This window comes from Stigmatopora nigra, chromosome 7 (assembly GCF_051989575.1).
Source record: "Stigmatopora nigra isolate UIUO_SnigA chromosome 7, RoL_Snig_1.1, whole genome shotgun sequence".
NCBI lineage: Eukaryota > Metazoa > Chordata > Actinopteri > Syngnathiformes > Syngnathidae > Stigmatopora > Stigmatopora nigra.
The window spans coordinates 697562-721589 of NC_135514.1; the positions used below are offsets into that span (position 1 = coordinate 697562).

Genomic DNA, 24028 nt, shown 5'->3' on the forward strand with positions numbered 1-24028 from the left:
GACATGACTTTACAAGAGCAGGAGGAACTAACTGAACTGAAACAGGATCGTGGTTTAAAACTAAGATTTGCTGATCTTCCTTTGGACAGTTTTTGGTTGACTGCTGCCAAGGAGTTCCCCATTCTGGCCAACAAAGCTGTTCTGACATTGCTCCCATTTTCCACAACATATCTGTGAGCTGAGCTTTTCAAGCCTAACTGCTATAAAAACTAAAAACAGAGAGACTGAGAGCTGTTGAAGAAGAGCTTCGTGTGTGTCTTTCTTCTATTCCTGCCAGGATATCGGCTTTGTGTTCATCGAAACAGGCCCAGGTTTCACACTGACTGAGTATAAATAAATTGAGAAATTATATTGTAATTAAATATACTATACGGAGTGTCATTTTGTAAAATTTTTGGTTAGTGGTGTGCCACAAATTTTTCCAATGTAAAAAAATGTGCCGTGGCTCAAAAAAGGTTGAAAAACACTGAATTAGCCTATTAAAATAATCGATTTGCAATTACTATATGAATTAAAATACAAATGTTTTGTGTGGCTTTTTGCAAAGTGTGTCCCACTCATTCATTCATTTTCTGAACCGCTTATCCTCAAAGGTCACAGAGGGTGCTGGAGCCTATCCCAGCTCACTTCGGGCACAAGGTGGAGGACACCCAGAATTAGTGGCCAGCCAATTGCATAGAATGTAACCATCAGATCAATAAAATGGTTTATTTAAAAGAATACTTTACAGATTTATACAGCAAATGTGTAATCTGCAGATTGTTAATATTCATATTAAATAGTGGTGGGTTATTATGACAGTCTTAATCAAGGCAAGAATCTATCATGTTAGACAGTCCTGCAAAAATGGCACTGCAAACTACTTAGAAATTTTAGGCCCATCTCAATTAGACCTCTTCAACACACTTGGTTGAAACTCATTAATCAAATAGACATTTCAAGGAAAGAATCATAAAATCTTAAAGTAAAATGAAGTTTTTGTTAACCTATCCTATTGCTAAGAGCAGGATGAATGTAAGAATGCAACTTAAAGGGAAAAAAATAAAATATATGTTGGACCAATGACACTATTCAAGTACAGTATAACATGCATTTAACTTCAGTACCTACTGTAAATGAATACTAAGGTCAGACTAAGCATTCCTATTTGATAAAGGCAGGCCCTCTTAAAGAGCTCATGATATCCAACTCAACTTTGCCAAACAAAGCATAATGCTCCAATTTTCCTTCCACCATTAACAACAGGTAATTTTCCCTCCTGAAATGATTTTAAATAAAATAAATATATACAGCATATTTATGTTTCATAAACATCACCTTGCATATTCTTTTAGACTAAAACAAATTCTTCATTCAGGATAATAAATTAGACAGCTCAGCATTTGCATCTACTGAAATGTGCATCTACCAGTATCTTTATTTACCTTTAGCTTGAATTTCTTCTTCATCTGTTGTATATGTTTATCAAACACTTTCTCATACTAGTGCCCTACAAATACTAAATCTCTAAGCTTAATTGTTTAATATTGCACTATGCTTGACTAATGTGGACTACACAGGGGGCTAATATCCAATCAATTAGAGTCAATGACTAATTTCAAGTAAACTAGTGCAAGTTGAAACCTATACTGTTGGGAATAAAAGGAAAATATGATGCTAAAATATTGGAGTATAAACTATATATAAATAGACTTGAATCAACGAACATATACTAACTTGCAATCTGGCACATTTGGAATAAATGCTGATAAGTCTCCTGACTGAATACTCCCATAACCGCAAAAGGTCCATCGACATCTGTTGTTCTTGCTTAGTGGGTTACTTTGTTGCATCTTACCTCTGTTGTACTTTCCCAATTTCTTAAAAATTTGTCTAAGTACGGGCATATTTTCTGGCTGAAATCTTTGCTATTTCGTCAGGGTTACCTTCAAATGTAAATAACTCCTGGAAACAATAGAAAACTACTTTCAACAAACATTTGTCTTTTCATTTGCTCTGCTTCAAAATAATCAAACATAGAAATAAAATGAAAATAATCACTTTAACCCGAGGCTTTTTTCTGCAGTAACCTAGAATAGGAGGGATCAAATTTTAGTGTTTAGGCCAAGGGTGGCCAAGTCCAGTCCTCGAGAGCCCCTATCCAGTCTGTTTTCCGTATCTCCCTCCTCTACCACACCTGAATCAAATGATCAACTCATCAGTAAGCTGTCTGGAAGCTTCATACCAATCCCGGTTATTTGATTCAGGTGTGTTGATGGAGGCAGACATAGAAAACAGACTGGATAGGGGCTCTCGAGGACCGGACTTGGCCACCCCTGGTTAAAGCCAATAAAGTAGAGGCAAGGCTGCATTATGAGATTCTTTATCTTGTAGCACATTATAAAAGTCCAAAGCTGCTTGTTGCCTTATCTTCAGTTCCGCGTCTGACAATGAGGTTTACAGTGTCTACGTGTCCTTAGTACCTCTTCCAATTGATTTGTGCATTTGTAATCCATGTTACAACATATCAGAAATATCTGCCAATCATCTTTCTTTGCTCCCTCCACACTTCCAACATTTCCCTTTGAAAAGTCACAAAATACCTTGACTGTTCATCTCGGTCTATTAAGGTTAAACTTCTTCACTTTGTCCACATTTCAGTCATGTTGTTCAATGCATGATTATTATGTTTGCTGGTCCATCTTTATGGGGATTGAATGTCTTTTTCAGTGGAATGCGACCATGTCCTTAACAATCGAGAATCCGTGTATTTAGAAAAGGGCCGCACTGAGCTGAGTGATGGACTCGGATACATAGTCAAGAGGTAACGATCTCCCTCGCTGAGTGCCCCCATCCTTTTGGTGCCGCAGCAGCTGGAAAACATTCTGTAACAGCAAGCAAGACAATGTCAGAAAATAATCATATGAAAAGGAAGTGATCATATACTGTAAAAAAATGTATTATCATGTTTTTTCACGACAGAAAACAACACTAAACCAGACTGACAATGACACAGGCTGAAAATACATAGACGGTGGTTGAAAGACATAGTAGGTGGAACATATTCATAATCATATGGACAGCACACACAAGGGAAAAATAAGCCCAAAACCCAGAGCATAACATGGATTAAACTTCCAATTTAATCTTGGCGAGATTTTAAATAGATATAACTTCAATTCTTGGGTTTTCTTAACTCACTAGTTATTTTGAATAGTTGTGCAAGTTAACTATATTATCTTGATAAAATGACTCCAAGTGTGTGGGCAATATTTACATTTTTGAGTCAACTGAATTTAAAATGTTAAATTGTGTGACCTTGAAATTTTAAATTGTGGTAATTTGGGCTCAATCTTAAACTCAATTTTGCACTGGCATTAATGTTTAAGCTCAAGATTCCCTTTTTACACTTTTATTTAACTAATAATGCATAAAAACTTCATTTTTTTCAGTGTATGGAACTTGCCTATGGAGTCCGAAACAGCCATATTTTTTTTACCTTGACACACATACCATCGTTGGAGCAGTTCTTGTTGTCTTTGTCTGTGGCCTCCTCTGCTACCTAATGACATTAAGAAGAGTGGTTTAATTTTGAATTATGCTCTTTTTTTTCACTTTTTCAAGAGTCGATTTTGAAGTGGAAAAGCTGAGTAGGGGCATACCTCTTTTTTCCATTTTAGCTCGCAGAAAACTCTCTCAAAGCATTCATGCATGTAGTTGAACTGGAATAACAAATGAGAATTTAGTTCTAGTAGAAGGTAATAACTCAGAGTTTCACAACAAAAGAAAGAGCTCACATAAGGTGTGAATATCTTGACCCAGCGAGGCTTCTTCTGCCCTCGCGCATACTCGAAGCAAAAGGCCATTCCCTCTTCATCGGTGTCCCACCGCTGCATTTCCACCCACTCAAAGGCAATAACTTGGTTCTGTAAGCAAATTGGACTCCCATTATTGTTTCTGTCAAGTGTTCTTTTTTATCTTGTTCAAAGAAAATTGATTTAAAAGGTAGTGGCTGTGCGTAGAATGAACCAGTCACAGTAAAAGTCATGTTTTAAGGGAGTGGGTATACCCTGGCAAACATTTAAATTGCCTTTCCCATCAAACTAAATCAAGTTAAATGTTTCTAACAAAATGGTTAAAATTCCTTCCACTTCGTCAAAAGCAGAAATTCTATCCAAAGAAAAACTGCCCTAAAGTAGAGTTTTGTTCAAAATTGTGCCTTATGAGAAGCTTAGAGACTAAATATATTTTAGTGGACGCGGCAAAATGTAGTCAGTCTTGCCTCAAGTGTTCCCTCCTCAGTGCAGGCGTGCAGCTTGAAGTGCTGAATGCTAATGGCCGCGATGACATGGCCTTTACGTCTGGAGTCGCATGAGCAGTGGGGGAACAAGATTTCATTGTAGCCAGTGCAGCCCCCTAACAAAGCTAGATACTGTGAAGAGAAAGGTAAAGGTTAGTATACGGTGAAACCGTTTGAAACACAAATAAAAACATTGATTTCAACTCAATTTACAAACAGATGGCCCAAAATCCTCAAATAACACTTTTAATTTGAACTACTTGGAGTTTAATTGGACTTGATTATCCACGTTTTAAGAATGGTGTACTCTAACACAACTTGTTTCAGTGTGCCTGGTATGTGTGAAATTCTGACCATGGACATATTCTTTTGCTCTGCCATCTTTTGGAGCTGGTAGGACTTCTGCTCTACTTTTATGAAACCTTTCATCACATCCTCCAAAGCCTGTGAAATCAAAAAAATATGATTTTTTTTTTTTTATAGAGAGGGAGAGAGAGATCATAGCACACATTATCACACACACCTGGTGGAAGAAGTAGCAGACAGCAAGTTGGTTATCATTTAGCAATGACTCCTCTTCTGTAGTGAATAACCACTTGCGCATTGTCAGGCAGGTTCCCGGGATGGCTGATGTGTAGTTTTGCACATAGAGCTTGTGGGGGAACTCGTTGGGAGCAAGCTTACGTACTGGATAAAAAAAGAAAGGTGAGGATTCAGTGCGAGCCAACAAATCCAACATATGGCGAAACATCCAATTTTTCCAGTTTTATCCAACTTAACAACGTCTTTTTCCTGAGTCTGTATCCGTTTTTGCTACCACAACCAAGATGGCGACGTTCAAGTGGTAGCCGGTGGCTAATTATATCAATTATAAAATGTACTCACAGAAGGTATCGTTGATGACCTCAAAGAGTGCAAAATAGCTGGCCGTTATGCTGTCCATTCCGAGTTTTATGACCACAGCCTGTAAAAAAGAAGAATGTTCAAGCGTCTGGGAATAATGAATTTATAGATAGATAGATTGTACCTGGTAGACCTGGTCAGTGGTGGAATTTTTGCGAACCCGAACCGTGAGCGTGGTCTTATCAGGAATGGCTATTCTCAATTCTACATCCCAGATACCATTGTAGTTCTAGATCCCAAAAAGGAAAATATGTTTTGCAGCAACATTAGACAGTGCAACTAAAGGTATACAAACATTTATAAAATGCAGTATTTTCTTACTTCATCTGAATCAGACAGGAACTCCTGCATAATGTCACTTTCACCAATGACTCTCACAGAACAAACTGCAGATAAACACATCATAAAATATATCCTCAGACTTAGCAATCCTTTGTTAAAGAGTATTGATGTTTCCACATGCGTCTATCAACTTTCATTTCTTTTTGAGACGCCACGAGAATTTAGTATCAAAACTTGGATATCATTTATAATGTACATACTATATTGGCAAATATCCAAATTTTTACCTCTCTCCATATATTCTTCCAGCCCTCTGCGTCGTGCATCCAGCTGCTGCTCCGAGAGGGTAAAAGGCCACTTCCCGGGCAACTTGGGAAACGTGAAGTTGGAAAACTCTCTCTTTAAGTTTTGGTGAAGAATCACAAACTCTCGGTAGCGTTTGGAGCACAACTGCCTTCCTGCCATATGGACATTATATACCTGGAGGAAGACAGCAAGTATATTGAACATACTTGGGTTGACATAAATATAACAGGTAAGCATATTTCCCAGGTTGTAAACACTTTTAATATTAAAGGTCATCATACATTAGAGCTATGATTGTGTCCAGTCAATGAGAAAACCTTCAAGCACTTATTCTTCTCTGAAGTACTCACCACAAACTTCTCCTGGTGAAGCTCAGTATGTTTGTAGCTGGGCACAGAGATGGGGACGGCCTGCTTGTCAGAGTAGTCGTAACAGGACAGGGCAGAGCCGTCGTCCCCAACATCCAAACAGTCGACTTCCTGAGGTGGGACTGAGAGTACCGTCAGGACCAGCTCTCTCTCTCCGGCCCGGATTAGGTCCACCACTTGCTTGTGCGTTGCGCCTTCGACATTCACTCTGTTCCTATTTCACAGAAGACACGTAGAAAAGTCAAGATGGATAAACAATTTTAATAACAGTAATCATAAAAAATATAAACATGGATTAATAAATAATCATGACAAGTCGTCAAAGCAGGTGCCTATGCAATAGCAGCTAGCTAAAACTGGTCTTTTGATCACGATCATTTGTTTTGAGTTTAATAATAAGTGCTGATGGATAATATAATGGTCAGCTTGACCACAGACAGACAGGAAATGATTTCAATGGAACTTGTGACTGAGAGCTGATCTCCTGGCAGCTATCTGTATTACTACATCCCTTAGCACAGTATATTTTACAATTATGCAATGATACAGCATATTGAAGTCCAGATCTAGAATGGGATAAAGTAGGGAGAGAACACTTTGGTAGCACTTCTTTTCTCCAGTTTTATGATTCCAAAGGGCCCTGGTACAGTGACTTTTGGTCCCTCAGATCCAGCACTTGGCACTGTCATAAAGTCTGTTCTATTCCCCATTTTCTAGAACGGATTACGTTTCCATGTACTTTTATAGTCTCTTTTAAGGTTGTTTTTTTACGTGAAAAAAAACATTTTAGTCCCAGGTCACTCGTTGAAAAGCATCCCGCCGCTGTTAGCCAATGAGACGGTACATTTGTCACACCAGAGCCAATCATGGATGTTACTGTCGTTCTAATAACCTTGCCCAAACACACAGACACACACAGATGCTCCACACACTTCTCCATAGCAACAGTGTAACATCAGCAACCAATAACCATGTAAATCTGTATATGGACACTTGGTAATACTGATTAGAGTGAAATGGTATTGTACAAATAATAACATGAGATGTATTGGATGATGTATTTGTGTTAGAGGAAACGGAACTAGTAGTGTGATATGAATACCTAATGACGCCCGAATACTTGCAGGCACAAACAACCCATTCATCAACTCAGTATAAAGCAGGGGTGGCCAAGTCCGGTCCTCGATAGCCCCTATCCAGTCTGGTTTCCATGTCACCCTCCACCAACACACCTGAATCAAATAATCGGGATCAGAATGAAGCTTCAGGACAGCTTGCTGATGAGTTGATCATTTGAGTCAGGCGTGCTAGTAACTGGCACATGCTGTCTGTCGCGTTGCATTTGTAAACAAACGATAGCGCTGTTTCCACGCGAAAGCAAAAAAAAATGCACTTACACTTCAAGAATCCTGTCCCCTTTCGAAATTCCGGCTCGGTCGGCTGCACCACCGGGGAGAACCGCGCTGACATGCTGCAGCGGGGCATACAGTTCCCCGTTAATGCTCCGGAGTTGGCCACCCTCACTAACTTGGCCCCGGACGTTAAATCCATAGCCCGAGTCGGACTTGACAATTCGGATCAGCCGTGGGCCCGATGTCACGATGCTGTTTGGGCTCTGCAAGCCGCTGCCGCAGCCGCCGTCGGTGTCCGGCGTAACGTCGCCGCTCCCCGTTTCATTGCAAGCTGGATGCTGAGGCAGCGATGGACAAAACTCTTGCCCCTCGACATCCGCCATCTGTTTACAGCACTCGTGCCATCTTCCCCGTTTCGGAAAAAAGGGAAATAAGCGACGGATATTAGTCGAGTTGGGGGCGGGCTAATCAGCTGTGTTAGCAAAGCCGCTAAACTGTCAGGGAGAACGGAAAATGCCGAAAGAAGCCGATGATCTACGAATCCGCGCCTCGGCCTGTTCAGGAATGAGCCAGCAGAGGTCGCTATTGTTTGAGATTACTTTTGTTGTTTGAGCCGAAAACGTCGTTCATTTTACGTCTCACGGCCTCCTACCAAAAAGAAAAACGTCAAAAACGTTTGACGTCGTCTCAACTAACGTATTAGTGCCACACAGCATGCCCATTGTTTTGCATCTACTGTAATACTTGACTAAGACACTAATGGGAATCATACCTGCCAACCTCTGCCGTTAACTGCCCTTATAAATGATTATGATTCCCCCGTACAAACCCCCCAAAAAACGTACAAACACCGTACGACGCATATTTACTCGCGGTAACTCGTTTCTTACTATGTGGCTCCTCCATGCTTGCTTCCACGATATTTACTCTATGTATATCAATGCATGCGCATGTCATCCTTTAACGATATTGCCGCACGCACCGCTAAAAAATACATACGATTGGGGATAATTTTTTCTGGTATACCGTGACAATAGTAACGATCGGTGACAGTAGCGTCGTTGGCCACCAGCCTACAAGACTATCTGGATTTTAGCCAAAACGGTCTTGTTGAAATCGGTTTTCATATATATTGGCGATTTTTTTAAACAAAATAGTTCCTGCAATTTAGGAGCACTGAAAGGTTATAGTTTTGACCGCGTTATTTTTTTTTAACATTAAAGGGTTATAGTTAAAGTTACTTTTTTGAAAGAGGAATAAAATTACTTTACTAGTTATTCATGAATATACCTGTTTTCTATTTGGGTATTTCAGCCCCACTGCTGCACTGTTTTTTTTGTGCAAAACACAATCGCAAAAAAAAAAAGAAAATACACACAAACATGGAAATGACATAAAGTCAAATTTAACTTGTCTTGATCTAATTATCTGACAAAAGCATGTTGGAAATGGAAATTTCTGCCATATGTTTAAATTTTAAAACTGAGCAAGAAAATGTATGACTTCCATCTATGAGATATGTGATCATATCATAAGATCATTGGTATGACAATTGGAGAATACAATTATGTGAAGTATACAACATAAAAAGAAAAGGTCAATATTGTGACAAATATTTATTGTTCAATTGTGTTGATTTTACTTCAAAAGTGAATAAACAACTGACAGACATTTTTCTATTAATCACCACCTTTGTCGCCTTTGCCTCCTCGGCCTCCTCGGCCTCCGCCCCCTCTACCGCCTCCGCCCCCTCCTCGGCCTCCGCCCCCTCTACCACCTCTTCCACCTCTTTTGCCCCTTCTGCCAGTCTTCTTGCGCATGGTTTTCAAAATGGTTCCCAGGCATTTAATGTACTCTTTGAAGGACAGCTCACCATCACTATTTGAATCCAGCTCGTCAAAGAGCTCGTCCAACTTATCTCCCTCAAGCTTCCCCTGTGGACACAAAAAAATGGGTCACTTCAATAAAACACAATTGCATCTGCAATTAAGAATGACTTGACTATGTTGTTACATACAGCAAAACTGGAGGAATTTATTTGGCTGGTCGCAAGTTCCTTAAACTGGTCTCTGCTTAAACCATCGCTGCCCTCGCTCGAGTTTGTCTCAAAGAATTCGATGATATCTTCGACGCAATCGGAAATAGAAGGCACGTCTGCGTTTTCCTGGCGTCTATTCTTACCACCTTTCCTGCCAGCCTTCTTGCGGAAACGTTCAATTATTTCTACTATGCATCTGATGTACTCTTCGAACGTGAGCTCTCCATCACTGTTTGTATCCAGCTTGTCAAAGAGCTCATCGACATCAATTGACCCAAGTTTCCCCTGTGGACACAAAAAAAACAGTTCACTCAATAAAATACCATGGCCACCTGTGTTTAAAATGAGCTTGCTGTGTTGTTATTTTACTTCATATTCGGGAGAACTGAATGTGCTGGTTGCCAGCTCCTTAAACTGATCTCTGCTCAAACATTCGGTTTCCTCACTGGCGTACTCGTCGAAGAAGTCGAGGACATCTTCAATGCATCTGTCAAAACGGGGCATTCTTGCTTTGGTAGGGAGAAGTAGCCTGTTCCTGGTTAACGTTGTGCAGAAAAAAAGCATTGCATTATTTTGCTTAGAATGGTTGGTTAGGGTTAGAAATGTTAATATATATATATATATTTATATATAGATATATCACAGGTTCTTCTGTACTTACGGTATGCTGATAGAGATCTTGTTTGGTTCCGCAATGAGAATGGTGTGTGAAAGATGTGGTGTTTGCTTTTAAAGGCAAAACAACAACCTGATGACAAATGATCCCATGTATTCACGCAATAAGATGGTTCAACCCCTTGATGTGTCATACTCCACTTTTGCAGGTTTAACAGGTTTGGGTGTGTCTCTTCCTTGACAGTTGGTGCAGACGTGCACATATATATCATGTTTTTTTTTTATGTTGTATCAATCATTTGTGTGTCGCGGAATTGTCGCTTGAATGAACTATACTCTGGGAACAAGGAATGACTTCTCAATGAAAAATGTTTCTCTTATCCTCTGTGCAGAGGATACGCGACAGACATGCCACCCTGTGAAGCAGCCAAGTTTGCCTCCCTTGGCCTAGCCTTCGTCCATAACTCTCAACAATAGTACGTACTCCATTTCTATGGGAATAGTGATAAACAGATGACTTTGCCTGGACTGACAGGTCTAAACCTGTCCAAACAGGTTTGGAACGAGTTTAACACTTTTGGAATCCCACGGACGAAGGACATTCATGGTCGTAACCAAGGTTACAAAGTTTTGAGTAAAGTAAACAAATAAAGCAAATAAGGCATAAGTAGAATTTCATGCCAATATAGACCATAAGGAAGCTATTTTGGATTTTAGTAAGACATCTTCTTCAAGAAAAACATACCAGCAGGTGCAAGCAAAAATGAGGGATATCTGGGGAGTACCAAAACAGGGGAGACACACTCACAAAAGGCAAACATAACAAAGACAGAAAACATGCCAACACACCCAAACACGGGTTTTAAATTCACAGACAGGGTTTGACTACAATATCAAAGACCTGGATCTTGCAAGGGAAAGAGAGCCAGAAAATACACATCAGGTAACACTCATATACAGTCAGGTGGACAGAACACACAGGAAAAAAACAGCCAGTGACCAAACCTAAGAAAACATGACATTCAAAATGTGAATGGTTGTCTGTTTCTTTGTTCCCTTAGGCTTACTGGTGACCAGTCTAGGGTGTAGTCTGCAACCCCTGCAAACTTTGTGTAGATACTCGGTATGGATGATGAATGAATATGTATGTATAAATATGTATGTGTGTGTTAGCAATTTTAGACTTCGAGAAAGCTTGTAAACTTTCATTGGTTAGCTGCCGCCCCACCTCCTTGAGTACTGGCTCAATGCCCGTCCCGGATAATTATAATTCATAGGTTGGTAGATGGGAGGCAAAATTGTGGAGGAACGACAGTTGCGCCCCACTTTTTATGGCATTCACTTTTGTCTTGCCTTAAATGACTTCCTTGTCCTTTTGACTTTTTCCCTTTTAAGATATCCTGTATATTTGGTAGTATCTGTTACAGTAACATTAGTAACAAAACAAAAAAAATCCAGCACTTTGTTTCTTTTTTTTTATGTGTGTTTTGATACTAGTTTTAGAGTGACAGAAAACATGTTGAATTTTTATCAAAGTCCTTGACCTATGGATAACCGGAATTGATTCTTGTACTCTACAATAATATATGGTTTAATATAGCATGATCTAATATTAGGTGGTCTACTGACTGATAATCTTTTTGTGTCAATGATTTTAATGATAAATAAAGGCATATATGTTTAACTTGTCTCAAAATTGTGCATTGTATTTATTTTTCATTATTATTATTACCCATTGCAAGGTTTTATTAACAACAGATGAAAAACTTGCTCAAAAAGAGCATTAATCTTCATCATTGTTTGCCCCTCCGTCTCCCTTCTTCCTGTCCCTGCCTTCCTCGGCACTTCCAATATGTTTGCAGTAATACGCCCTTGTCAGCATTGAAATGCATGTGGTGTACTCTGCCAAGATGAGTTCACAATTTACATTCTTGTCCACTTAGTCAAAAACCTTCTTGTGAAACAAGTTGAAATACCAGTAAACTTAAAGTGTTATTGCAAAAAAACAATACGAGACTACATATGGAGTACTTAATACGTACCTTACTGAGATCATTTTCTTAAACTTTTTCTTATTCCTTCAAGCAGCCACTGTCCACACCAGAGTGCTTTACAAATATTCATTCATTTTCTGAACCACTTACCCTCACAAGGGCCACAGGGGTCGTTGGAGTCTATCCCCGCTGACTACGGGCACGTCGTGGGGGACACTTTGATGGTATTTTCCAATTTAGCCATGGCAACTGAGGGCTTAAAAAGGCTGCTTCTTGTAACTGCACCAAAGGAAATGAATATGCCTAGAAAAAAACAAAGACATACCTATGCAAGCACAGGAAGATCATGCAAACTCCGGACAGGAAAGCAGGAGCGCACCAGGTATTGAACCTTAATCTCAGAACTACGATGCAGACATGCTAACCAGTGTTCCGCCATGTCGCGTGCCACCGACATTATACACGTTGAGTTGAATTGAATGTTTTTATTGTCCTGATCAATGTTCCCTCTAAGCTGCGCATGTGCGCAATTTCACACTAATCTTGTCTTCTCTGCGCAGCAACAATCATATGGCGAGCAGTAAATAGAATCCAAACTTTTTTTTTTTACCCCTTTCCCCATGATGGCGCCGTTTATGCGGCAGCCAGTGGCATTATCTCTGTCCACTCTTGTTTTTAGTGTTTTACAGCATGTTTTACATGAAAAATTAGAGTGAACATGCACCTGCTTATGGCAGGTGTGATACTGGTGTGCCCATAGCGAACAATGAGGATGTCGCTCAAACTGGTACCTAGTGCGCTCAGGGACGTCGTCTTTCTACCCACAACAACGAAAAATAAGAGGGAACATTGGTCATGATACAAGTCTAATGTGGGGTATAACACATTCATACATATACGGATAGGCGACCAGACAGACAGATACTCATGGTATGCACGCCAATGAGGTGTGTCAGGCTGGAGTGGAATTTTCCTCTTAGAATAATTGTGCCTGAAATGTCAATAATGACTCATGCTGGCTCGCTGGCTGAATGGTTAGCACGTTGGCCTCACAGTGGGGGACCTAGTTTTAAATCTAGGCCGGTCCACCTGTGTGGAGCTTGCATGTTCTCTCCGAGCCTGCATGGGTTTTCTCAGGGTACTCCAGTTTCCTCCCACCTTCCAAAGACATGCATGGTAAGCTGATTGAATACTTTAAATTGGCCCTAGGTGCGAGCGTGAATCGTTGTTTGTCTCCAGAAATAATAGACATAATGACCATAATGACATACAGAGAATTATTAGTGTTGTTGTTTAGTGCATAGACAAAGGAAAATATTCTCAGTAAAATTAGATCACACTGCCAAAGAATTTTGCAGGCCCCTACCATTTATTGAGTATATATGCTTATCAACCGCAATGGTTCAAAGAGAGTAAGAACAGGGTGGATGTCTTATGCAGCACAATTTCAGTAACAAAAATTCAGTTAAACGTTTATTAATACTTCTTAGACTAGTATGTGTTTTTTCTATTGTTTGCCCTTCTTCTGGTGCAGCACATAGCACTTCTCACATGCCATTGAGAGGCCTGCCACCAGGGGTAGGAACTCCTCAAAGTCCAACTTGTCATCTTTGTTGTGGTCCAGGTCCTGCAGGATGCAGTCCACTGTTTTGGGGTTCTTTTGAGTCTAAAAAAAGAAAGACGAGGCTTGGCTCAAAAGCAAGTCACATGATCTGGGTTCATCTGTTAAATTATTTTTCTAAGAATTGGAAACACGTTTTCTATCATTATTCAAACTTTGGCAGTGTTGTACATGTGATGATAACGTGACCAGTAACATTTAACATCAATTTTCTAGATGGATCACTTTTTATGACCTGTAAAGCCCTTCTGGTACAGTTGGAGAACAAAACTAAGTGGCTTTCTGCACAATGTTAATCAATCATTTGGTGAAGCAGATGTGATGTGGATAAAGGAATACTGTATTTACTCGACCGTAAATCGCAAAATTTTCTAGCAAAAAAGATGAAGCAAAGTTTGGTTGTACGTTATACAGGAATCTCGGTGAAACAAAACATTGCCCTCCGCCGTTGATGTAAAACCTGTTTTTGTCCGCCAGAGGGGGCGCGAGATTCCATTTTATTGCCCAGTGCTCAAAAAACAACTTAAGAATGGAATCCATTCTTATGTGAATCTGATTATGATGATAATCAGACTTTGAAACATTTAAAATATTATGATGATGAATTAGACTTTATGGATTTAAAATTGCAAACACTTCTGTAAAGAAAACCAATTCACATGCACATTCACTCCTACAGGCAATTTTTGTCCTTCAATAATCATATGTATCATTTCTAGAATGGAGAAGAAAACTCACATAAGCATCTTTACAGCAGAAATCTGAACCAAAGATTAAAACCATGATCTTAAAATGAGGAACTTAGAGGTAAACACACCAACGACTTCACCACAATACCACTGTGCTTCCCAGAGATTAGCTCCACTGTAATACTTACTTAAAATATTACATGTTGGCTGCAGAGTGAAGGCAGGATGTAAAAGAAATTGACAAATGTATGTGTTCTAACCTTGAGAAAAGTGGGTAACTCTGTCTCCAGCAGTTTTTTAAGTTCTTTTTTGCTCAGTGTCCTGCCGTCGCCGTCGTCTTTGGCGTAGCGGTGGAAGATAACAATGAGGTTCTCCATGCATTTTTCCAGGTCAGTCATGTTTGAAATGATAGCTGCGTGCTACCAAAAGGAATGAAAAAGATTTGTAATGAGAGGGATACACGACTGAGGAATATCTAACATTTGGAAATAACATGATAAAACACAAACGTTGTATTGACTATGTGTTTACTAATATATAATGTAATGCTGATCCTGCACTATTATTATGGATGGGGTTAGAATATTGGAAACATTTGAAAGACAAATCTGATAAACACAAGACAAGGTGTGTTTTCAGTCTTTCCAAATATTGATGGAGAAATAAAGTGATTATATTTTTTATATCCAATTAACTCTTGAAAAAAATCACTTTAATATGTTCCAATATTTCTAAATTATACACCTTATAGTATCAAGTGTAAAGAATTAAATAATAAATTAACATTTGAATCAAACATAATCATCATCATCATCATCATGATGAATAAAAATAATAAAAGCATTTGATGCCTTTTTGGGAGACTGAAAATTGTATGTAAAATGTATATATACTAAGATAATGTTGTTATTATTCTAGGCCAGGGGTGGCCAACCCGCGGCTCCCGAGCCGCATGCGGCTCTTTGCCCGGTTTCATGCGGCTCTTACGTCCATATCAAAGTTTGTATTTGTGCTTGTATTTGTTATTGGCTCTTGGTCTCTGACTGGTTGGCCACCCCTGTTCTAGGCAATCTATCATTTTTCCTGTTATTTTATTATTCAATTATAAATATTTTCAATGAGTAAATACAATTATAAAATATAATCTTACAATTAATAAAACCAGAAATACACTCTGGCCTTTAAAAAAAATAAAATAATTGTATTTGACTCGTATCCTACAACTGATGGACAGCCAATTCATTCAAATTGAGAAAATGCTCATCTTTCGTTGCCATTGACAACGATAGACGTCCAATTCATTTTGACTGACAAACGGGATAAACGAGAAAAAATATTATTTTAATTGACTATCATCATATGAGATGTGTATATTTGAACGGTTACGCTCACATTGGCAAAGTCACCCAAAGACCAGCCCATTATCTTCTGCAGCCAAACTAAACATTGCAACACGAAGGGAGGATACGCCTGTTGCTTACTTTGGCACTAAAAGTAAATCCTTTTAGATTCAAGCAAATGTTCCAGAACAAACGGACATCCTTAACTCATGGCTGCAGCCATTTATCCCTCATCCGTCCTTTTCCCTATTGGATTTCAGTCAAACAAAAAGTCGTAAAACAAATCAAGTTAAAAAAAATAAATTTTTATATATATAAACAAAAACTTTAGGTGATAACGTTTTAACAAAAGAACGGGAAACAGAAGGCCAGCTGCAACTTGTCAGGAGTACTTAGTACGCGAAAAGACCACCCAATGACGTGGTACGATGACACACCCGTTTGCCAACATGGCCACTAAGAAAAAATGTTTAAAAAACGGCTCGAATCTACGTCGGAATTTTTACCGTTTCTATCGATATCACTCCTCGGATGGCCTTAGTATAAAAAATAAAAACTTATAGTAAAAAAAATAAAAAAGCATGTAAGTGAAAAGGCAATTTTCGATTCAAAATGTCGAATTTTGACGAAATGACTCACCAGATGAGGAGAAAGAAGGCAGGCTTTGTGTTCAAAGGGGGTTGGAGAGAAAACAGAAGTTCACAAGAAGTTTAGATGACTTTATATAGTGAGCCGGACAACGCCCCAAATGGAAGAAGGAGAAGGGAGGGAGTGAAGGCAAATACTAGTGTGTGTCATGGTGTCTCCACACACCCCTTTGAGCATAACTCCCCCCAAAAATTTGTGTGGGTTTTTATCACTTGCCACTATGTATTCCAAACCACAATGATTTTCCTATGCAGCAAAACTATATATAAGGGTTGGCGAACACAGGGCTCTCGAGCCGCATGCGGCTATTGGCCAAAATAAATGCGTCTTTTCGCTTCTTATATTTTGTATATATTGTGGCTCTTTGCCTCGTTTCATGTTTCTCAGATTTTTATTCTCTCTTAAAAGTTTTTTTGTAAGGGGAGAAAGTGTTATGTTGAGTAATATGGTTTTAATTGTTTATGTCGGTTTTGGCAAGTCACTGTAGTGTGGGTGTTTGACTCTTGTTTAAATTTTATATATTTTTGCTTTGGGTCTTTAGTGTCTCCCACCTCGTCAAAGTCAGATGGGCTATGCTCCAGCACCCTCTTGTTAATAGTAACTAACTCTCACAGTATTATTTTAAGCCATACCCTATTGTTAAATCAATAAACTTTTTTTAATATGCTGTGTCCTATTGTTTACACAACTGCACCTGGAGAACAGAAATGTACCTTGAACAAATTGTTCTTGCCAAGTTGTGTTACAGTTTTCCGGAATATTTTTCTAAAACTAAAGAAATAATAAAGGTGGAAGAAATGAGTGCGAGTGCAAATGGTTTCCATCTCCTTATATACATAGTTAGTTGGGATAGGCTCCAGCACCTCCCACAGCCCTTGTGAGCATAAGCATTTTAGAAAATAAATGTATCTATTTTCCCCTTGGGAATTTTTTGGTTTGTTTTTATCAGTCTGAATAAGACAGGACACTTCTAATGGCTTTCATTGTTTAATTATAAAATGACTTAAGGTGAATAAACAGGAAAATTGCGATGAGATAATTTGTTTAATGGAACATGAACAAAGTTCCTTGGAAAAGTGGGCCATTTGTTGTGGTTAATGAGTTCTCTATTAGTTCTTCCTCTTGCCCTTGGTGGCCATCTTAGCAGGCGCCAGTGCGGGTGCGGTCGCTTGGTAGAGGGCAGCAGATATTTTGTTGATGTAGTACAAGGCGAAAAGAGAGAAGATCAAGCTGGATGGAAAGAATGTTGACATATTTAGGGAGATTAAAAAAAATAGATAAGTACATATAGAGGATGTTAAATGGTATAGAAAAGGTGACTTACCAAGTGGTGATGCACACGCGATGAACCAGACCAGATGCAAATAAGGACAGGCACAAGCACACCAAAACTGCAAGTTGAACAATGTTACTCAAGGAGTGTTAGCAGAATTAGTATTAATATTGTAAGATGAGTTTAAGACAAGTGTAAATATGTTGGTAATATCATTATAATAGGCAGTTTTAAGCATATGTAGCATATCTGCCTGACAGCTCAGAGAATTCAGGCAGAAATCTAAGGCCTCGCCTTTGTGTGATAACGTGGATATTTTCCAGATATCCCAACTCACTCCCACATTCCAAAAGCTTGATTCAACTTTTTGGAAGTACTGCGATCCAGTATAAGCATATTTGCCTCTTGCTTAAAAATCCTGTTTTGGATCTCAATTTTCTTCTTTTACACTTGGCAAAATCAAGCATGTTAAGTTTAGTTAAGATGTGTGAATTAAAGCCTGAATGTCATAAGATAGTTTGCATTTCAAGTACTCTCTTAAGGTTAAGTTTTCTTTTTCCTCTTTGATGAAATACAGTATGCCAAATTAAATATGATAAACCCAAACACAACTACTCTCTTGAGTTTGAACAGTTAATACTTACTCCTCAATAAAAATTAAATAAACCAATAAAAAAATTCTGCATCAGCTTACTTTCTGGAAAGATTTTGGCTTGGAATCCTTTTCCAAAGAACAGATTTTCCAGATTGCTAAATGCCTGAAGAAATAGAGTTAAGGTTGAACTTTTGTAGAGCAGAAGCTCATATAAATGTTTGAATAATAATTAAAAAAAAGTCAAGTGATCAGTTTCTTGGATAAAGAGGATACAGTCAGAGAGCATATGAAGAGGATGGAACCCAAGAAACCCCCCAGGATGGTAAGCCACTCCGTGGATGCCAGCTGCTTACTAAACATCTGCATGCCGGCAAAAACCAGCACCGAGAGCAGACTGGACAGCACCAGGGAAGCACCTGTGTTTACTGCTGCAAACACAAACACAAAAAAAAAAACATCCAGAAAACAGTCAAGAATGATATGGGAATAAAATATCAATATTTAATTTGAATTTGTTACCAGCCAAGTCTTGGTCAACAAACAAAAATGTCATCATTTTTTATTAAGTATATACATGAAGTAGAATAAACAAAACTAGTGGCTGTAGCGTCCAGCCAATGAAATTGCAAATTAATTGATTTAGGGTTGTTCAGTTTAAATTTGATGTTAGATCAGTAAAGTTGATCGAGTAGACGGAAAACTTTTAAGAAGAAACATAACAAAAATGTTTGGAACCTCTAAACCTATAGATGTTGATTTAAAGGCGTTCATACAGTGAAAGTCATACATGATCTGCTACATTGTAAAGGGTTCTGCAAGGGGCTGATTTTATGTGGTGCGATTTAATATATTTTCGTAAAATACGTTGAACATTTTCTGTGATATGATATTGTATTACAAATGCAGTTTTCCCCGAACCAAAACGATGAAAAGTATTCTCATTTAGTTTACTTTCAAGTTAACTAATGACACGTCAGTGCTCGAGCGGATGCCTTGCAAATGGTTAGCTAATGCTATCGCTTTGCCAAGCACGTAAACGCCGTACTTATCTCAATAAAAGTCCTGCGTTTTGAATAAACCTTCTATTAATATAGCCATAAAATTTGTGCAAATACTTCTTTAGATCGGTGGGTTTGTTAACCAGTTCCCTAACCAAGCTAGCAGTATACGGAGCAAATGTCTAATCGACCTGGGAGTTTGTTTACTGTTATGCACTTAATCCACTTCATTTATTAAACGAATAATACATACCCATGGTCGATGGTCAATTTCTCTTAATTGCGATTTTCTGTTCTACAAAAATGAGGCCAAATTTCCCACTGACGAACTCTCCGAATGCGTATCCGATTGGGTCTCTGGAAAAAAGGGGGAAACATTAAGACGGAAACATAAATGGTCGGAACTATTTACTTGTGGGACTCATAGACTCGTATCGTGCGTATTATCTATCTATTACAGGGGTAGGGAACCTATGGCTCGGGAGCCATATGTGGCTCTTTTGATGGGTGCATATGGCTCTCCGCCTTTTTAAATCATATTTTTCTTCATTTGACTCTTCTGCATGCATATTCTCTCATTTATACTCATTGATTAGCAACAGAGAAATAATATACTCAAAATAATTCTGACTTTTTTTTTTACTTTCAAAGCGGTGAAATGAATAATAAATGCTCACATTTTCATGTATTTTTACTTTTAAATTCTGAGTATGGCTCTCAAGGAATAATGTTTGAGAATATTAATTGTTTATGGCTCTCTTCATCAAGAAGGTTCCTGACCTTCATTTACATTTATAAACCAAATACAATCACTGAAATAATTATAAAACATTTGAATCAATTCCTGATTTTTTATTAAAAATTTAAAAAATGCATCTCTTTTTACACAAATGTTATATGCTATATACATTTCAGCAACACAGTCACAGTAAACAGTGACAACAATACAAAAGCAATTCCCGTAATATAAAAAAATATATCCTCCTCTACAGCACCAGTGCCCAATAGCATTATAAGGACATCCAAAGACTATGATCCACATTTACGACCATGGCTAAGGATAATTTAATCTTTGACAAGCCTAACGTGCATTTCTGCGCCCACATCCACTCCCATTTGTGGAAATAAACACTCCAGCAGGCTTTCATTATAGCTTATTGCCCAGTAAAACAACAGTAATGAATAATCAGAAGCAAAAAAAACAGAAATGAATTATCATAAGAATCTCCATGACGGCAGGCAGCACACTGAAAGAAAACACAGAGATTGACATGGTGATTACACGCCAATATTATCATATTTTTGGTCTTGGCCGTGAAATGGGACAAAAAAATACAAATCTGCATAAATGGCCTCAAATGTACCAACCTGCACGGAGCAAAAATAATCCAATATGTCCAGCACTCCCACTTTTCGAACACAAAATGAGACAAGGACACAGATGCGGCGCAGTGGACTATCAGAGCTGGGTGATGTTGATGTGTCAGGAAAAATTACTTTTTTTTTTTTTTTTTTTTGGGGCAATGTAAAACTAACCTGCAGAATGCAATAATCGACCTGTAGTCAGCCCAATCAAAGTCCTCAAAAAGAAAGAAAACACTAACGAAAGCACAACAATAACGTTTCAAGTTTGGGAAAGAATCAATCAAGACTCCTTGGCCGTTGGTGGGGTTCAATTACACCGTTTCGGAATAAATTTAAAAAGCGGAATGAAAACATTAAAAGTAATTATAAAGGATACACAAAAGGCCCTGGTTGGTGTTGAACATGGACACTCCTGAGAAAAAGCCAGCCATCTCAATTGCGAATAACACAAGTGTGACGGATAGCGCTATGACTAACCTGTAAGACACATGCATGTATTAGAAAATGATGTAATTATGAGAAATATTATGCATTTTATTTATGCTTACTTCATGTCTTCACTGTCGTATTGCTCTTGTGTGAACTCCAAGGGCAGGCAGGCCTCCACGTTACATTCCTGTCAAACCAGAAACACTTGGGATTAATCAAATAGTATCTGCTTCAAGTTCTAAAGTAATTTCTAATGCCAATTTTCTGACTTAATGATTTGATTTGGTGATTCTTAATGATCCCATTGACTTTGATTTGCTTTGCACTTTGTGCTTTTGCCAATTGAACATTCTGGCATACTTGTCCTGGTTAAAAAAAAAAACAAGCACAAATGTTCACAAATTTACCCTTGTCTGAAAGATGATGATCACAATCAGAAGATGAGCAACGATGATCAGGAAACGTGCAGGAACAAGGCTGCTAATTGCCGACATCGCAGTATAATAAGTGCCTTTTAGAAATTAAAAGTACCGTTAGTGATACAATGAATGATTTATAGGGAAAAAAATGTACACAAACATTATGGCATTTCGCGATCGCTAGAAAGTTGAATAACTGCAAGCAGCACGGTCTTTAAAATTCAAAAGTAAATTCACCTTTCAGAATAGAGAAGCAATGTAAAGTCACACCAAACGCGAGTTTTTATCCATCTTCTCCCACCTAAAAATGCCCAAACGACACTGTAGCAACCGGAAAACGCACCGTTGCTACAGCAACATCAGAATCAGTGCATTCCTTATTACCAACCGGGTAAAGGCACTGATCAAACGGCCTTGTTGAAGGTTCCGAGGGGACGACAATTGCAAGGGAACATTTTAAATCGTTGCTTTCGTCTCATAAGAATACTGCCATCTACTGACGGTCACACAATTAGGCCATGGGATTTTTTTTCTGTATTCGACAGTTTTTTTTAAGTTAACGAACTCAAATGCACTTTGAATGATAATAAAAAAATAATAAAATGAATCATAAAATTCTGACACTACTCCCATGAAGAGGTGATCGTTTTAGTTTAATGGAGGCAAGTTTGCAAGGTCATCCGCCTAATTGGCCAGATGTTATACTTTTATGCTATGCATACATTAAAAACAGATATGTTTAAACAAATAAAATATACAGCGCAATTAATTAGAATAGTTTCTTTTCAAAGCTTTACTCTACTAAACTCTAGGATACTTCCTAACTTTAAAAAAGTTGCATTATTTTGTATTAAAAATGTGTGACATTTTGTATTTTGTATTACTAAACCCTTTTAAAAGCACAAAATCTCTCAAATGTGATCAGAAGGCTGCTTGCTACTCCCAAGTAAACAGAATAAATCGATTACAAAAAATGTTTTCTGTAATGTGCTGGCTTTCAATATGGCCTCTTCCCCAGTCCAAAAACAGCAATGAACAGAAGAATCTCCATGACGGCAGGCGGCACACTGAAGGAAAAAACAGAGATTGACATGGTGATCACACACCATATTTTTGGTCTTGGCCGTGAAATGGGACACATAGTTTGGAAAACTAACCTGCAGAATGCAAAAATCCACCAGTAGTCGGAGCAATCCAAGTCCTCAAAAACAAAGAAAACCAGAGCCACAGTTGCACTGGCATGGGCTCCCGTTGCTGTGTAGGAGTCATGGAATTTATTCAAGTCATTTCAAAATTATTATCCTGTCTGAGTGCTTATTTTTTGTTTCTTTGTTTTTCCATTTGTATGATCTTTTCAAATCTCTGCACATTACTAACAAGGCTGAGCATGATATAGTGACATTGATTGGATTTAGAAAGATAAAACCTCATGTAAATTAAGTCTTTGTCTGCCATTGACGGTGATAGAAGTCCAATTCTTAAGATATTTGAATATGAGAAGGCAAAGATGAGCGCTGACCGCCACATGTCGGTGACATCAACGCAGCCGTTTTAAAATCACTGAGCACAACAATAACGTTTCAAGTTTGGGCAAGAATCAATCAAAACTCCTTGGCGAGGTTCAATAACACCGTTTTGGAATAAATTTCAAAAGAGGAATGAAAAACATTAAAAGTAATTATGAAGGATACACAAAAGGCCCTGGCCGCCGTTGAACATGGACATTCCCGAGAAAAAGCCAGCCATCTCAATTGCGAGTAACACAAGTGTGACCGATAGTGCTATGACTAACCTGTAAGACACATGCATGCATTAGAAAATGATGTAATTATGAGAAATATTATGCATTGTATTTATCCTTACTTTATGTCCTCACTGTTGTATTGCTCTTGGGTGAACTCCAAGGGCAGGCTGGCCTTCACATTATATTCCTGTCAAACCAAAAACACTTAGGATTAATCAAATCGTATCTGCTTCAAGTTCAAAGTTAATTCTAATGCCAATTTGAATGTATTAACTAAAGTCTCGTGACTCTTGCCAATTGAATATTCTAGCATACTTGTCCTGGTTAAAAAAAGCAACAACACAAATGTTCACAAATTTACCCTTGTCCAAAAGATGTTGATCACTATCACAAGATGAGCAATGATGGCCAGGAAACGTGCAGGAACAAGGCTGCTAATGGCCGACATCTCAGTATAATAAGTACCTTTTAGAAATTAAAATTACCATTACTCATACAATAAATGATTTATAGATAAAAATGTACACTAAACGCGCCCAAATGGCACTGTAGCAAACCAGAAGCCGCATCGTTGCTACAGCAACTTCAGAATCAGTGCATTTACTAATACCAACCGGGTAAAAACACAGACCAAACGGTCGTGTTGAAAGTTCCGATGGGACGACAATTGCAACGGAACATTTTAAATCGTTGCTTTCATCTCATAACAATGCTGCCATCTACTGACGGTTAAAACATTTAGGCCATGGGATTTTTTTGTATTCGACATA

At 38.4% G+C, this 24028-nt stretch overlaps 6 protein-coding genes across 8 annotated transcripts; all 6 read right to left on the reverse strand.

Moving 5' to 3' along the window:
• Window positions 1-694: 694 nt before the first annotated feature.
• snx27b (sorting nexin 27b) lies at window positions 695-8018 on the reverse strand. Of its 3 annotated transcripts, none has more exons than XM_077720381.1 (13): window positions 7536-8018; window positions 6121-6352; window positions 5752-5944; window positions 5504-5568; window positions 5307-5411; window positions 5165-5243; window positions 4803-4966; window positions 4634-4723; window positions 4262-4411; window positions 3777-3905; window positions 3642-3701; window positions 3493-3541; window positions 695-2864 (listed from the first exon to the last, which is right to left on the reverse strand). In XM_077720381.1, the coding sequence occupies exons 1-13, from the start codon at window positions 7871-7873 to the stop codon at window positions 2797-2799; spliced, it is 1722 nt and encodes a 573-aa protein (XP_077576507.1). In that variant the 5' UTR covers window positions 7874-8018; the 3' UTR covers window positions 695-2796. The 3 variants fall into 3 exon arrangements, with proteins under 3 accessions (XP_077576507.1, XP_077576506.1, XP_077576508.1); XM_077720380.1 differs by having other exon boundaries at window positions 3479-3541; XM_077720382.1 differs by lacking the exon at window positions 7536-8018 and adding an exon at window positions 7241-7366 and having other exon boundaries at window positions 3479-3541.
• A 1073-nt stretch (window positions 8019-9091) lies between these two features.
• On the reverse strand, window positions 9092-10323 carry LOC144199043 (uncharacterized). The gene is made up of 4 exons (XM_077720383.1): window positions 10190-10323; window positions 9898-10063; window positions 9508-9813; window positions 9092-9424 (listed from the first exon to the last, which is right to left on the reverse strand). Exons 2-4 carry the CDS (start codon window positions 10030-10032, stop codon window positions 9170-9172), a joined length of 696 nt encoding a protein of 231 aa, XP_077576509.1. The 5' UTR covers window positions 10033-10063; window positions 10190-10323; the 3' UTR covers window positions 9092-9169.
• Window positions 10324-13487: 3164 nt separating this feature from the next.
• On the reverse strand, window positions 13488-16596 carry LOC144199044 (protein S100-A1-like). The gene is made up of 3 exons (XM_077720384.1): window positions 16427-16596; window positions 14708-14866; window positions 13488-13803 (listed from the first exon to the last, which is right to left on the reverse strand). Exons 2-3 carry the CDS (start codon window positions 14843-14845, stop codon window positions 13645-13647), a joined length of 297 nt encoding a protein of 98 aa, XP_077576510.1. The 5' UTR covers window positions 14846-14866; window positions 16427-16596; the 3' UTR covers window positions 13488-13644.
• An 813-nt stretch (window positions 16597-17409) lies between these two features.
• On the reverse strand, window positions 17410-18753 carry krtcap2 (keratinocyte associated protein 2; the record flags this gene model as incomplete). The annotated part of the gene is made up of 4 exons (XM_077720986.1): window positions 17410-17665; window positions 17760-17826; window positions 18403-18466; window positions 18577-18753. Coding segments are annotated over 4 exons (429 nt in total), but the record flags the coding sequence as incomplete, so codon positions are not given.
• A 1385-nt stretch (window positions 18754-20138) lies between these two features.
• On the reverse strand, window positions 20139-21944 carry LOC144199225 (transmembrane protein 107-like). The gene is made up of 6 exons (XM_077720724.1): window positions 21752-21944; window positions 21503-21606; window positions 21215-21282; window positions 21043-21143; window positions 20670-20766; window positions 20139-20548 (listed from the first exon to the last, which is right to left on the reverse strand). The coding sequence occupies exons 2-6, from the start codon at window positions 21587-21589 to the stop codon at window positions 20488-20490; spliced, it is 414 nt and encodes a 137-aa protein (XP_077576850.1). The 5' UTR covers window positions 21590-21606; window positions 21752-21944; the 3' UTR covers window positions 20139-20487.
• A 204-nt stretch (window positions 21945-22148) lies between these two features.
• Window positions 22149-23874, reverse strand: LOC144199224 (transmembrane protein 107-like). Its single transcript, XM_077720723.1, has 5 exons — window positions 23620-23874; window positions 23378-23445; window positions 23206-23306; window positions 22672-22768; window positions 22149-22581 (listed from the first exon to the last, which is right to left on the reverse strand). The coding sequence occupies exons 1-5, from the start codon at window positions 23704-23706 to the stop codon at window positions 22512-22514; spliced, it is 423 nt and encodes a 140-aa protein (XP_077576849.1). The 5' UTR covers window positions 23707-23874; the 3' UTR covers window positions 22149-22511.
• Between the last annotated feature and the right edge of the window lie 154 nt (window positions 23875-24028).